The sequence below is a fragment of the Plecotus auritus genome, assembly GCF_963455305.1.
Source record: "Plecotus auritus genome assembly, chromosome: 6".
Classification (NCBI taxonomy): Eukaryota; Metazoa; Chordata; class Mammalia; order Chiroptera; family Vespertilionidae; genus Plecotus; species Plecotus auritus.
This window is the reverse complement of record NC_137773.1, coordinates 3,911,760-3,925,889: the sequence shown is the minus strand read 5'-3', so window position 1 is coordinate 3,925,889 and position 14,130 is coordinate 3,911,760. Positions and strand designations below refer to the sequence as shown.

Here is a 14,130-nt window from a genome sequence, read left to right as displayed (position 1 = left end):
CCTCTCCCTTCCTCTCTGTAAAATATCAATAAAATATATTTAAAAAAAAAAAAAAAAAAAAAGAGCTGGGTTAGTCGGGGTTCATACTGGTAACAAAACCAAAAAAGGGGGCAAACCCCATCCGCCTCCCCGAGACAAGGTGGTCCGAATGTCATTTCCCTTTTAAAACACTAACCAAAGTGACGCTTGAAGAGATGCCCTCTCAAACGTCAAAACCTGAAAGAAGAAATTTGTTTTCCCTATAGGGTTTACAAACATGATAAAGCAACATGTTTCTACCCCACGTTCCAAGCTTGCCATCATGGCTCATCTCTGGAGGGCTGTGGTTGGCTGGGGAGTAGGTCTCATATTTAGATTTCAGCATTCATATACATGTATGCATAACCAGTGATCACAGACAATGGTGTGGTGAAGGCCTGGGGTGGGGCAGGGGCTGGGAGGAGAAGAGTAAAAGGGGGGTGGGATTGGGGGACATCTGTAATACTGTCAACAATAAAATAAAATAAAAATAAAAAATAAAATAAAAAGATTTCAGCATTTGACACTTGCCAGGTCTACAGGCAGGACTGAGAGGCTTTCTCCAGGCAACTTTAAACTTGAGTGATTACCAGGCCACCTCACCTGACTGCAGCACACATTAAAGTCTTTTTTAAAAATATATTTTATTAATTTTTTACAGAGAGGAAGGGAGAGGGATAGAGAGTTAGAAACATCGATGAGAGAGAAACATCAACCAGCTGCCTCCTGCACACTCCCCACTGGGGATGTGCCCGCAACCAAGGTACATGCCCTAGACCGGAATCAAACCCGGGACCCTTGAGTCCGCAGGCCGACACCCTATCCACTGAGCCACACCAGTTAGGGCAAAAGTCTTTTCTAAATTTTAAAAGTAGCTTGTGAATAGCACAATTGCATCGCAATGTGATGTGTGTGTGTGTGTGTATGTGTGTGTGTTAAAAGTGTTACTTTGTTCATCTGGAACTTTTAAAATAGTATATGCCATCATTTTTAACCCTCCGCGGAAGCAAAGCTGACCCCTTACCCTCCTCCATCAGCAGAACAGAATGCACATCACTCCTCAGTCAGAAGGGGAGGAAACAGCACTTTGCACCCTTCTATGAACCAGAAGGCAGGCTCATCTTGTTTCATTCTCATCCCCAAATAAAGGACAACTGAAGCCTTTCCAGGAAGTTACTGACTCTGACTTAAAACAACTTTACCTCTGACTTTTACAGTACTGATGTCTGAAACTATGGCATGATCAAGGCAGGTAGTAGCCATGTGAGAAAACTGCTGTTTTCCACAAAGAACAGACTAACTATAAACGTTTAACCATCACAATCTTATGGGGTTCTCCCCTTTAAATGGGATTGTGTGTTTTGTTTTTTAATTGGGGAGCTTATTCATCTAAAGCCTGGATTCCCTTCAAAGTTTCCATGCAAGTAAACTAGTTTTATTTTTTTAATTTTTTTTTTATTGATTTCAGAGAGGAAGGGAGAGGGAGAGAGAAATATCACTGATGAGAATCATTTATTGGCTGCCTCCTGCCCGCCCCCTACTGGGGATCGAGCCCACAACATGAGGTGCTTGCTCGCCCCCTACCGGGAATCGAACCCTGACCTCCTAGTGGTTGACCTCAACCGCTGAGCCACTCCAGCTGGGCTAAATTAGTTTTCTAAGTGTCTTGGTTGCACAGTTAAGGAGGATTCAGTCTGTCATGCCTGAATCCACAAAACCCAAGAAGGGTACCTTCCGAGCTGTTTAAAGTCAGGACATCGTTCTTAGCTCCTGCAGTGGGTCTCTAGAAGTTCCCTTCCTCGCCGCTTCTGTGCTTTGTCCCTGACTCTGGTTTTGGTTCTTAACCGAGCCTGCTTCCAGTTCTGTGCACGGCCACCTTGCTTCCCCAAGGGCAGCAGCATCTCTGGGAGGTTCTCTGAGGTCTGACTGCGTGGTTCTTTTCTTTCTTTTTCTTTTTTTTTTTTTTAAGAAGAGTCTTTATTTAAAAAATATATATATACTTTATTGATATTTTACAGAGAGGAAGGGAGAGGGATAGAGAGCTAGAAACATCAATGAGAGAGAAACATCGATCAGCTGCCTCCTGCACACCTTCCACTGGGAATGTGCCCGCAACCAAGGTACATGCCCTTGACTGGAATCGAACCCAGGACCCTTCAGTCCCCAGGCTGACGCTCTATCCACTGAGCCAAACCGGTTTCAGCTGCATGGTTCTCTTCTGGGGCCAGATACTGGTCAAGGAGCCCTCTGTGTGGCTGACCAGGGAATATGGTTGCCTTTTTATGTATATTTACAATATATACTTACAAGGAAACTAATTTTCTAAATTAGCTTTTAAAAATATTTCTATATTGTATTGATTTTTTACAGAGAGAAAGGGAGAGGGATAGAGAGTTAGAAACATCAATGAGAGAGAAACATGGATCAGCTGCCTCCTACACACCCCCTACTGGGGATGTGACCACAACCAAGGTACATGCCCTTGACCGGAATCGAACCCGGGACCCTTCAGTTCACAGGCCAACGCTCTATCCACGGAGCCAAACCGGTCAGGGCTCTAAATTAGTTTTGACCCTGAATTGTCTTTTGGTGCTTCCTTGGGCATTTCATACTTCAGTAAACATGGAGCCTCAAAAGTCCACCAGGATCTCTCTTGCATTCCACTTCATGGGGGAGGGGTCGCCTGCCTTCCCGTAGATCCCTCCCCTCTCTGGCCAGGCCTCGCCCTCAGAAAGGCCCATTCCCTAGTCAGAGCTGCCACACCCATGGGCAGACAGGAACTGGGTTACTAGGAAGGTGAGCAAGAGGGGGCCTTTGCATTTCTGGAGACTTGGGAGCCCTACCTGGAAGCCTGCCCCTTTGTCATCATCGATGAGGCATTCCACCTGCAGTGCTCAGGGTTTGTCCCTCTCCATTGCCCGATCGGCAGCTGAAGAAACTAATACTTTCACGGGGACCTTGGCAAACGTATCTCAGCCAGGAAGCAGCAGAGCTGAAATTCAAGCCCAAGACTATGTATCTACCCGATAGTTTGGCTGCTGGCTGTCGTCGGCCTCAGCTCCTCCACTTTTTTTTTTTTTTGAGAAATATCAATGAGAGAGAAACATCATCGATGGGCTGCCTTCCTGGCAACTACCTGGTACACTGGACAAAGCTCAACCAACTGAGCCACACCAGCCAGAGCAGTTCCTCCACTTGTTAAAATCCCTGGGGCAACAGGTACATTTCCAAGGAAGAAAAAACTGGAAGCAACATCTCCCTCTAGTGGTGAGGGGGGAGAAAGGTTTCATTGTAGAGGTGAAGGATGCTGGGCTAGAGACTCAATTGTCAGACTTGTCTTTGCAAACCGGCTTGCCCTGGCCAGACAGGTCAGTGGGTTAGAGCCAGCACCCGATATGCAAAGTTTCAGGTTTGATCCCCCGACAGGGCACATGCAAGAACCAGCCTATGAATGCATAAATAAGTGGAACAACAAATCTTTCTCATGTTCTCTCTCTCTCTCAAATCAATAAAATTAAAAATTGGTCTAAAAAATAAAGTAAGCCCTGGCCAGTGTGGCTCAGTTGGTTGAGTGTCGTCTCATGCACCGAAAGGTTTGGTTCCTGGTCAAGGGCATATACCCAGGTTGTGGGTTTGTCCCCCATAGGGGTGCATATGGGAGGCAGCTGATAGATGTTTCTCTCTCACATTGACGTTTCTCTCTCTCTCCCTTCCTTCCTCTCTAAAAATCAATAAAATCTTATTTTTAAAAAAGGTGAAAAAAGAAACCAACTTATACAACCTAATATTACAGATGGTGCAACTAAGGTGCAGAGAACAGAAGGAATCAGGCCAATGCCACACAGCTGGGCGGGGGCAGTTGGTCGGACAGAAATTGTGTTCTTGTGTCTTATCTTTTGTCAGGCACTGTGCTGGGTGCTTGGTACACTGGGACGGAGGACATAGTCCCTGTGTTGGGCTTAGTTGTGTCCTCCTGTGGACGGAAGGGGCCACATGCTGACCTGACAGCTCAGGGGAGGCCTGCATGGCGGTCTTGCAAACTCAGAGACCTAACGTAACCACAAAGGATGGTCTGAAATGAAACTTGAACTAAACGCAGTGATGGCGGGAAGTCACCTCCTAGGCCGGTATCTTCACTGACAAGGTCAACGTTTACCTTAACTGAGCCCATCTGTCTTTTTGCATCTATGATAACACACCCTTGAAATGTCTGGGTAACCAGTAACTTCCCTTTTTCTGGAGCCCCTGGGGCACAACCAAATGTGGTGGGCGCCAGGACAGAGACCACAAATTCCTTCATTATCATGTTCATTGTCCTGCACTCACCTAAGTATGTGTCCATCATTTACTTTTTGTCCAATCCCAGGGGTTCCCTCCCCCCTCCCCCCTCTTTGCTTTATCCCACCTCCTTAATCTATCACCAATGAATTTCATGGAACCCACCTATGTCCCTCCTTTGATTGCAATGTATAAATACAAATGTAACCCGCCATTCTCCGGAGCATTATCTCAATTCCTTGAGGTTCTGCTTCCCGGCATATGTCCACAGTTTGGCTCAAATAAACGCACAAAAATTCTTTACAGGTTTCAATGGTTTTTTACGTTAACACTACCAACATTCACATGCTGAAGTCCCAGCCCCCAGTACCTCAGAATGTAAATCTTTTTGGGGACCCACAAAAAAAATCTCTGAATACTAAAAGTAAAATAATTGGCTCCAATGTTTTTTAAATACCTGCATAATCAAAATTAGTATGTTTAATTAAATGTCTGCACACAGAGTATGTCGACTTCGTTTATGACAATATATCATTTTCATAAAGATGGCATTTGAGCCAAAACCAGTTTGGCTCAGTGGATAGAGCGTCGGCTTGCGGACTGAAGGGTCCCGGGTTCGATTCCGGTCAAGGGCATGTACCTTGGTTGCGGGCACATCCCCAGTGGGAGGTGTGCAGGAGGCAGCTGATCGATGTTTCTCTCTCATCGATGTTTCTAGCTCTCTATCCCTCTCCCTTCCTCTCTGTAAAATATCAATAAAATATATTAAAAAAAAAAAAAAGATGGCATTTGATCCCGGCCAGCGGTGGCTCAGTGGTCGACCTATGAACCAGGAGGTCACAGTTTGACTCCTGATCAGGGCACATGTCCGGGTTTCGGGCTCGGTCCCCATGGTCCCCAGTGGTCCCCAGTGTGGGGAGTGCAGGAGGCAGCTGATCCATGATTCCTTATCATCATTGATGTTTCTGTTAACGTAAAAAAACACATTGAGATAATGCTCCGGAGAACTTCGTCCACATTTCTATTTCTCCCTCTCTTTCTGAAATCAATAAAAATATTTAAAAACAAAGAAAGATGGCATTTGAAAGCAATTGGGGTTATTTTTCTCCCTTGGAAATAAATTCCCAGTGAACACCTTAGTGCTCCTGAAAAAGTCAATCACAAATTAGACAGGTCCTGTGGCCATTTCCTCCCTGAGGTCTGGGGGGAAGCGCAGGAACCAGGTCGCTTGGGTTTACAGACACGCAGTACTAGGGTGCGACCCGGGCCTCGGTCTTCCCTTCTGGGGGGCACTGTTTTAAGGGGTAACCGGAGCAGCCGGGAGCTAAGCTCTTGGCACACAGAAGAGCTCGGTAGATGCCCATGTCACCGTCCCGTTCCTCCCAGGCACAGCCTCTCGCTCCATCCCGCACGCGGCGGAGGGGGCGGGAGGTCCCTGCGCTCCGGCCCGCGCCCCCCTCCCGCCTGCCGGTCGGACGGCCTGTCGCGACAGCGGAGGTGCATTGTGGGGCTTGTAGTGTGGGGCTGGGTGGGTGGGCGCGGCCGCGGCAGTCGCAGCGGGGCCATCTTCGGCGGCCGGCTGGTTCGGCCTGTGCACCGCGCCCCGCGCCCCTTGCCCGGCCCGATGGCTCCGCGGCCGCTGAGTCCCTTGGTGCTGGCGCTGGGCGGCGCCGCGGCCCTGCTCGGCTCGGTGCTCTTCATCCTCTGGAAGACCTACTTCGGCCGCGGACGGGAGCGGCGCTGGGACCGCGGCGAGGGCTGGTGGGGCGCGGAGCCCGCCCGCCTCCCCGAGTGGGACGAGTGGGACGTGAGTGCGGGGCCGGGGCATCTCCGCGCGAGCGACGGGAGCGCCTGGGCTTGGGGCCGCCGCCCCCAGGCTCCGGGCGGGCAGCGGGGCCGTCGTGACCGCTGGACCCGAGGAATGGGTGGGCCTTTGGCTTTGGTGGGGCGGCTTCCCCGCTGGCGGTGTGGGAGCCACGCCGCGTGCAGCCCGCGCCGGCCCGGCGCCTGCGCAGTGCGCGCGGCCCGGGGGCTGTCGGGAGGCTCTCCGCTGGCTCGCGAGCCGGTGGCGGCGCTGCGCGGTTCCCCGACTCGTGTTCCCTTCGACCTGGGACGCGCCTTAAGGAATTTGCCCGAGGCCACGCAGGGAAAGCCTGCAGAACGAGGCCAGGGATTCGGGATTCCAAGGGTCACGCTCGTCCCGTTGCCCCAGGCTGTGCCTGCCTGCCCTTGAGGGTGGGAGCGGAGATGGGCGCGGTGGTGCCTTCGGTCTGCCCCGGGACGGGCAAGGCTGGAGGGTGAGACCGCAGCCTGACCTGTGCCCCGCAGCCTGAAGACGAGGAGGACGAAGAGCCGGCGCTGGAGGAGCTGGAGCAGCGCGAGGTGCTGGTGCTGGGGCTGGATGGCTCCGGGAAGAGCACGTTCCTGCGCGTGCTGTCCGGGAAGTCTCCGCTGGAAGGCCACATCCCCACCTGGGGCTTCAACTCCGTGCGGCTGCCCACCAAGGACTTCGAGGTGGACCTGCTAGAGAGTGAGCAGATTCCCCAGCCCCCGCGCGCGCACACACGGTCTCCCCGTCACCTGATGGGACCCAAGCCTGGGCTCTGCCTGGGGGTAGCTCCAAAATGCACACCTAAGCAGATCACGTCCCCGTATGAAATTCTTCCCGCGGGTCCAGGGCACAGGATACAAAAGCTGTCTTCTGACGTGGGCGGCCCTTCGTGAATAGGCAGCTCCAGCTTGGTCCTCCTGCCTGTGCCTCACTCCAGCTGAAGCCCACATGCCTAACACAGGTGCTAACAGCTGGTTTTCTGTATGCCAATCATTTGGCAGGCGTGTGGGCAGGGATGCTCCCTGGAAGGGCATCGTTAGGTGATCTTATCCTTGTGCGAGCACCATGGAGTTCACTTCTACACCTAGGTGGTATAGTCTGCTACACATCTAGGCTGTGTGGTGTAGCCTGTTGCTCTTAGGCTACAAGCCTGTACAGCAGGGGTCCTCAAACTTTTTAAACAGGGGGCCAGTTCACTGTCCCTCAGACCGTTGGAGGGCCGGACTATAGTTTAAAAAAAAAAAAACTATGAACAAATTCCTATGCGCACTGCGGGCCGGGGATGCGTTGGCTGCCAAGCAGGACAGGCAGCGGCACCCAGCGGGCCGGATAAATGTCCTCGGCGGGCCGCAGTTTGAGGACTCCTGCTGTACAGCATGTGACTGTACTGAACACCGTAGGCAACTGTAATGTGTTGTGCTACGTTGTCACCAGGTGATGGGAATTTTCCAGCTCCATTCGAATCTAATGGGACCATTGCCATACATGTGGTTCGATATTGATCGAAATATGTGGTGCATGACTGCACTTAATAAAATCCTCCCAGCAAGGCCATGCATCTGGAAACAGTACCCTCCTTAGGACATGGGGAAACTGAGGCCCAGCACTGTGACTCTCGTTGTTAAGCGCCATGCCCCATTGCTTGTTTCTGAAGGGTACTTGATGTTTTCTTTCTTGCTTCTGTCCTTTGCAAGCACCGTTCCCTCAGTCTGGAAAGCCATCTTCCCTTGATGAACTAATACTCATCCTTCAAGGTTTACACCAAACACGATGTGCTTGGGAAGCCTCCTCTGAGGCCCTTGTAGGTTGGGGGCTCTCCCTCGGGGCACACCTGCTGCTGCAGTATTTACCACATACCGGCCTCTGAGACACAGGTCTGATCAAGCGCTGGCCCTAGGCCCGGCCCCAAGCAGGTATCTGGGAGAGCTCGCTGAGTGAACAGAGAGGGTCTGAGCTGCCCCCGGCCCTCGGTGTTAGGCTTTTTGGGATCTTGGGAGAGCTTGACAGAGGGCAGCAGTACTTAGCCACCTGTGTTCAGCCACAGACGATGGAGGGACAGGTAGACTTCCTGTCAGCCACAGGACTCAGACCATAAAGACTGGGTGGCTTTGGTTAAGTGCTAGGTAGGGGCTCAGACTCTGAGGGCCTGGCTGTTGGCCTGACTGGGCCCAGTTCCTCTGATCTCAGGCACTTGCCTATTGGTCTGATCTGGCTACATCTTTCCTCCCCGATTGTAGCAAACATCGATATTCACCTGGAATTCGGTCCCCATCTCCCTCTTTTGTGCCAGGGGCACAGAAAGGTCAAGTGGGGGTTCTGCCCTTGAGGCCCACCCTGTCAGGCAGAGATAGTGCCCCTCTCCTCCAGCCCTGGGAGGAGGGGTTCGGTGTCTTCATGTTACCCAAGGGTCTGGCCAGGAACAGTGCAGCCTCCATAGGGTCTTTCAGCCTGGATTCAACCACAGATCTCCCATCGAAGTCCTGGGGCGTTCGCCTCCCAGAACATGCACTTTGCTGTGGTCTCCTACAATGCCAGGCCTGGAACCCAGCTGAGGAGCCTTTGTGGGTCTGTGATAATTCTTCCTTCCCCCACCTCCTCTATCCACTGAATTAGCTTAGTCCTGTCCGCTTTATCCTTGTCTGTCCAGATTCTGGTCTGTCCACTTCTCCCCACCTCCATCACTGCCTGCCGAGTCCCACAGCCTCCTTGCTGGTCTTCCTGCTTTCACGGCTGTTCCCGGGTGAGCCAGTGGTATCTTTTAGATAAGTCACCCTTAAAACCCTGAAGGGGCTCCACGGCCCCACTCTGGCCTTCCAGGCCCTGTGTGCTTCAGCCCCGGCCAGGCTTGCTGGTCATGGCTTCCCGCTCCCTCAGGTGGTGCCTCAGTCACTGGCCACCTTCTGCCCCGAGTGCTCTTCCCTCTGCCTCTTCCATGGCTGCTTCCTTCACATCAGCCCAGACTCAGCTCACATGCCACGTCCTTGGGGAGACTTTCCTAGACCCCCAATCCAAAGGCACCCCCACAGCCACTTTCACTTTTCCTGTTTCATTTCCTTCCTTTCTGAAATGTGCTGGTGTTACTGCTGTGTCTGTCCTGATGGCGGAGGGAGCTCCATGAGAGCAGGCCCCGGCCTGCCTCGCTCACCTCTGCTTCCCCAGCACCCAGATCAGTGCTTGGCACCTGGTAAGCACTCAGTAAGTACCTGTTGAGTGCCTGCTATGTGCCAGGCATTGTGCTGAGGGCTTTGGGGGGATCCAGAGGGAAACCGCTCTAACCCTCAAAGAGCTTAGAATCCACAAGGGTCAGAATTATAACCGGAAACACCAGGCTGCAGGGTGACCAATGGGGACTGTGCAGAGGTACAGAAGGAAAAGGAAGGCAACCCACATTGGGGGCATATGTGGGCAGCCACGTGGTAGGACTGAATGTGGCATTTCTGGAGGAAGAAAGTGGGGTGACCAGACTGAACAAAAGAAACTGAATGGAGAATGGCTGTGCACAAGCAGGGTAGGGAGTCCTGGCTTCCGACCACAGCTGCTTACCCAGGAGGAAGCCAGGAATTGGCAGGAGGCAAGGCAGCCCAGGAGAAAGCGGTGGAGAGGACTGTTTACTGAGCACCTACTATCCACCAGCCCTCAGAACAGAGCATTGTATCTGTGTCTTTGGGTTTTGACGTTGAGTAAGTTTAATAGGGAGGAGACTAATGTTTGAAGATAGCAACTTGTCCAGGGAGACCCGGCGCTCAGGCAGAACTAAACCCAGGTCTGATTGGCTCTGGACCTGTGGTCTTTTCCTTGTCCCTGGTGGGTGAAGCCTTGGGAAGCTGGATTGGGGGGGGGGCGGGATGGGCTGTCTGTAGAGGCCAGGGCCTAGGGAGGCTCTGAGCTGGCCCCTGGCCTCTCCTCAGTCGGTGGCAGCCAGAACCTGCGCTTCTACTGGAAGGAGTTTGTGAACGAGGTGGACGTGCTGGTGTTCATGGTGGACTCGGCTGACCGGCTGCGGCTGCCCTGGGCCCGGCAGGAGCTGCACAAGCTGCTGGACAAGGACCCTGACCTGCCTGTCGTAGTGGTGGCCAACAAGCAGGTGAGGGCCACAGGAGTCTGGCTCAGGTCAGACTTGATCCACAAGTGGCTGGGCTGGGTGAGCGCACTGGAGAGGGATCAGGCCCAGGCCCGTGACTAGAGCCCTGGCGGAGAGCCTGTCCCCCACTCTTCTGCCTCTGCTCCCTCCTCACCCCACATCCCTGTCCTGCCTGCCTTCCCTTCTCCCTCCCTGTCATTTGTCATCCTAGAGAAATGAGAAGCATCATTATGAAGTATCCACTACCAGGGGTGGGCAAACTTTTTGACTTGAGGGCCACAATGGGTTCTTAAACTGGACCGGAGGGCCGGAACAAAAGCATGGATGGAGTGTTTGTGTGAACTAATATAAATTCAAAGTAAAGGAGCGGAGGGGAGAGCAAGAGAACCGGATAGAACAGCCGGATCCAGCCCGCGGGCCGTAGTTTGCCCACGGCTGCACTAGACGCCAGGTGTGGCTTTGAATGACATTTCCATATTATGCCTCTGCTGACCCTCCATGGGAGGAAATACTGGTCCCATTTACAGACAGGGCATCTGAGGCTCAGAGAGATTCTATCATCAACCCAAGGTTGTTCACATTGAAGAGAGTGAAAGATCTAACTCTAAAACCTGCGCCTTTTCACTCTGCTACGTCCTTGCGACTTCTGGCTCTGATCCAAGAGCTAAAGCCGGGAAGTGGGGGGGGGGGGGGGGGATGGACAGAATGAGTACACTTGTGTGCGTGCTTACAGTGCACCAGGCATCTGACAACCATGACCTCACATCCGTCCCACAAAACCCTCGGACAGGCCTTGCTGTTGTCCCCAAGTGCCCAAAGTTCTAGGTGGTAAGTGGCAAAGCCAGGACTGGAACTCAGATCGTCCCCAAAGGTCCTGTTGTTAACCACCGCACTATAGCTCTCCCGGGTGCCAGAGACGTGCCTTGGGCCCAGCAGCCCTCTGCCTCAAGTGCCATTCTCAGCACCAGGTGAAACTGCCACCGTAGGGAGTCCTGAAATATTTCCTACGGCCTGTGCCCATGTCCCTGAGTGTCACGGGACACCTTTCCAACCTGTTTGGGGAGAGGCTTGCGTCTTTGACCTCAGATTCCCCCTGCCTATTGGGAAATACATGACATTTATAAATAGGTGACTATACGTCCTGGTCTGCCTGGGACAGTACCCACTTATGCCTGTTATTCTAGTATAATTATTGGTAGTACCCACTCTGAGTTTCAGAAATACCCCAGTTTGGACAGTGAATTACATACATCATCCTACATACAAACTGTAGTTTATAGCAATTTTGAACCTACAGGAGACAGCACTGAAGGTCCCAGCATTCTATGAATTGCTCCAAGAAGAATCCTTTCACTCTTAAGCCAGGCTTGAAATGATAACATACCCTCACCAGCCAAGTTCTGCAGTGGCCTCTGACTCGTCCGGAAGTGAGCCCACTGTAAGATCTCTCCACTACTGAGCTTAGGAAACAGCTGGGATTCCTGTAAGGGTCCTAAGCTTGGGCATCACACCAACCTGAGTTTGAAATCTGGCTCTGCCAGTTCTGTTCCCTTGACAATGACTTCACCTTCTCTGAGCCAATTTCCTCATCAGTTGGTTTAAACTGTGAGAATTGAATAAGACTTGGTACCTATCAGTGCCTGATGTATAGGAAGTGCTACTTCTAACCACAGTGGTTGATGATGAAGAGAGATTAGTACAGAGGAAAGGCAGGGATGAGGAACAGTTTAGACCAGCCTTGGGCAAACTACGGCCCGCGGGCCGGATCCGGCTGTTCTATCCGGTTCTCTTGCTCTCCCCTCCGCTCCTTTACTTTGAATTTATATTAGTTCACACAAACACTCCATCCATGCTTTTGTTCCGGCCCTCCGGTCCAGTTTAAGAACCCATTGTGGCCCTCGAGTCAAAAAGTTTGCCCACCCCTGGTTTAGACCAAGGGGTCCAGAGGCCACTCTGGGAACTTGGGCCCCAGGTTCCCTGAAGTAGCTCAAGTTTATTCCTGGACGAGGCTGGGTGTTGGGAAACACTGTGGCTGTTTCACCAGGACCTGAGCGAGGCCATGAGCATGGTGGAGCTGCAGCAGGAGCTGGGTCTGCAGGCTGTTGACAACCAGCGGGAGGTCTTCTTCTTGGGGGCCAGCATCGCCCCTGTGGGACCCGGATCTGAAGACCCTGGCACCGTGCACATCTGGAAACTACTCTTGGAGCTTCTCTCCTAGGCTGGCACGCCTGCTCACCCACCAGCCCTGCTGCTCCTGCTCCTTCATCCCTGGCCTGGGCCTGGGGCAGGAGCTGGTGGCAGCACCTCCCTCTCTCCTTGCCCTCATCAGGGCCAAGAACCACGTCGAAGCCTTCCTGGTGAGGTGGCCCTGGGGCTGAAGTAGGGTGGGGCAGAGGGTGGGCTCAGTGCTCCCCTCCCTGCAGGTCCTGGTGGTTGAGGAAAGCGCTCACAGTCAGGCTGTTCATTCCTGGCAATTTCATGCCCCTCCTCGCAGACAGGTTCTAGGCAGGACCCAGAGAACCCTGGCTCAGTTCCTCGTGGTCCTCCAGCCCCAGCTCTGCCCATCTGGCTTGTGGCCTTGACCAGTCTCTTCCCCTCTGGCCCCGGGGCCATCATTTTAAAAGGAAGGCGATTTCTGTGTGTGTGTATGTGTGTGTTTGCGTTTGCAAACTGAGAGATGCATTTCCTAGCATCAGAGATAAGTGCAAGGACAAACCTGGCGATCCTAGCAAGGATCTGCAACCTCCCCGCTTCCCTAAGGCCTAGCCCACTCCCCTCTCATGACTGCAGGGTAAGTGGTGGTCACCCCCTAACCAGAAACACTGAATTTCCATGCCACGTCTGGAGACAGAAGCTGCTGCTATTGTGTTAACTGTGCCAGCACCAGGTTTCCGTAAGTGGGGGAGACCACAGTCCCATTCCTGAGAAGACTGAAGACTATCCACCAGAGCTGGGCCTTGATCTAGAACTGCAATGTGATTATTTATTTATAAAAGGAACAGGCCAAAGATTTAGCCTCTGTTTCTAGGTGCTGTTATCACAACCCCAGATGACTGTCATGGAAAGTCTGGATCTTTGAGGAAAATGGCTGGAAGCATTAATGACAGTGGTAGGTTAGGCAGGTCAAGGAGCCAAAGCTGTAGCTCCCCCGCCCTTTGACTATAATGATACCAGGATAGTTCACACTGATCCACATGGACTGTACCTCCATCAATATGTCAGATCCCTTCTGTGGAGATAACAGAGGACTCTGGGAAAGGAAATTTCAATCATGTACATCCAGGTAAAGAAATGGGACGTAGCGACCAGCCAGCAGGGTGGCCTGGGGCACATCGCTCAGCCTTCCCGCGCCCGTGGGTGGCCACGGCAGCGTTGGACGGAATTTCTGGTGGTCTCTCCAGTGCACGTTCCGTGATTCTCTTTCCAGTGACCAGCCAGTCAGGACCATGTTGTCTGCACCGACACTTCTCTCGTGCAGGCAAGAAGAGGAGCCTTTGGTCTGTCAGGGTCACTGAATAACCAATGGCCACAAATGGACTATTTTTTATCAATTCTGTTTGCTTTTTCATTGAGAACAGGGTCCGTGCCTTCCTTTCATTTGTTTACTTTGCTCAATCCTTCAGCTGGCGCACGAAGAGGGGGAGGAGGGAGGCAGAACGGAAGAGTAGCTCGCTCTGCTCTAGGGCTTCGGATTAACGTTCTGCATTAAGCAGCGACTTGTCTGCTTTTATTTTAAACAATTAAGGAACAACCTGGATTGTAGAGTAGCCTTTGGACCTTCTCTGACTTTCCACTTCTGTGCTCTATGAACCCCACCTGGATCCCAGTGCTGGAAAGTTACCTTTGGAACCAGTGCTGGCGAGGGACCCTTTTCTCCTCACTGAGATCTGCCTGTGGTCTATGAGTATCAGTCCCTGGTAGG

General features: G+C 52.4%; 1 protein-coding gene across 1 annotated transcript; it reads left to right on the top strand.

The window, feature by feature from the left end:
* The first annotated feature begins 5,828 nt into the window (after window positions 1-5,828).
* Window positions 5,829-13,183, top strand: ARL10 (ARF like GTPase 10). The gene is made up of 4 exons (XM_080674751.1): window positions 5,829-6,103; window positions 6,625-6,826; window positions 10,036-10,211; window positions 12,253-13,183. The coding sequence occupies exons 1-4, from the start codon at window positions 5,921-5,923 to the stop codon at window positions 12,424-12,426; spliced, it is 735 nt and encodes a 244-aa protein (XP_080530877.1). The 5' UTR covers window positions 5,829-5,920; the 3' UTR covers window positions 12,427-13,183.
* The last annotated feature ends 947 nt before the right edge of the window (window positions 13,184-14,130 follow it).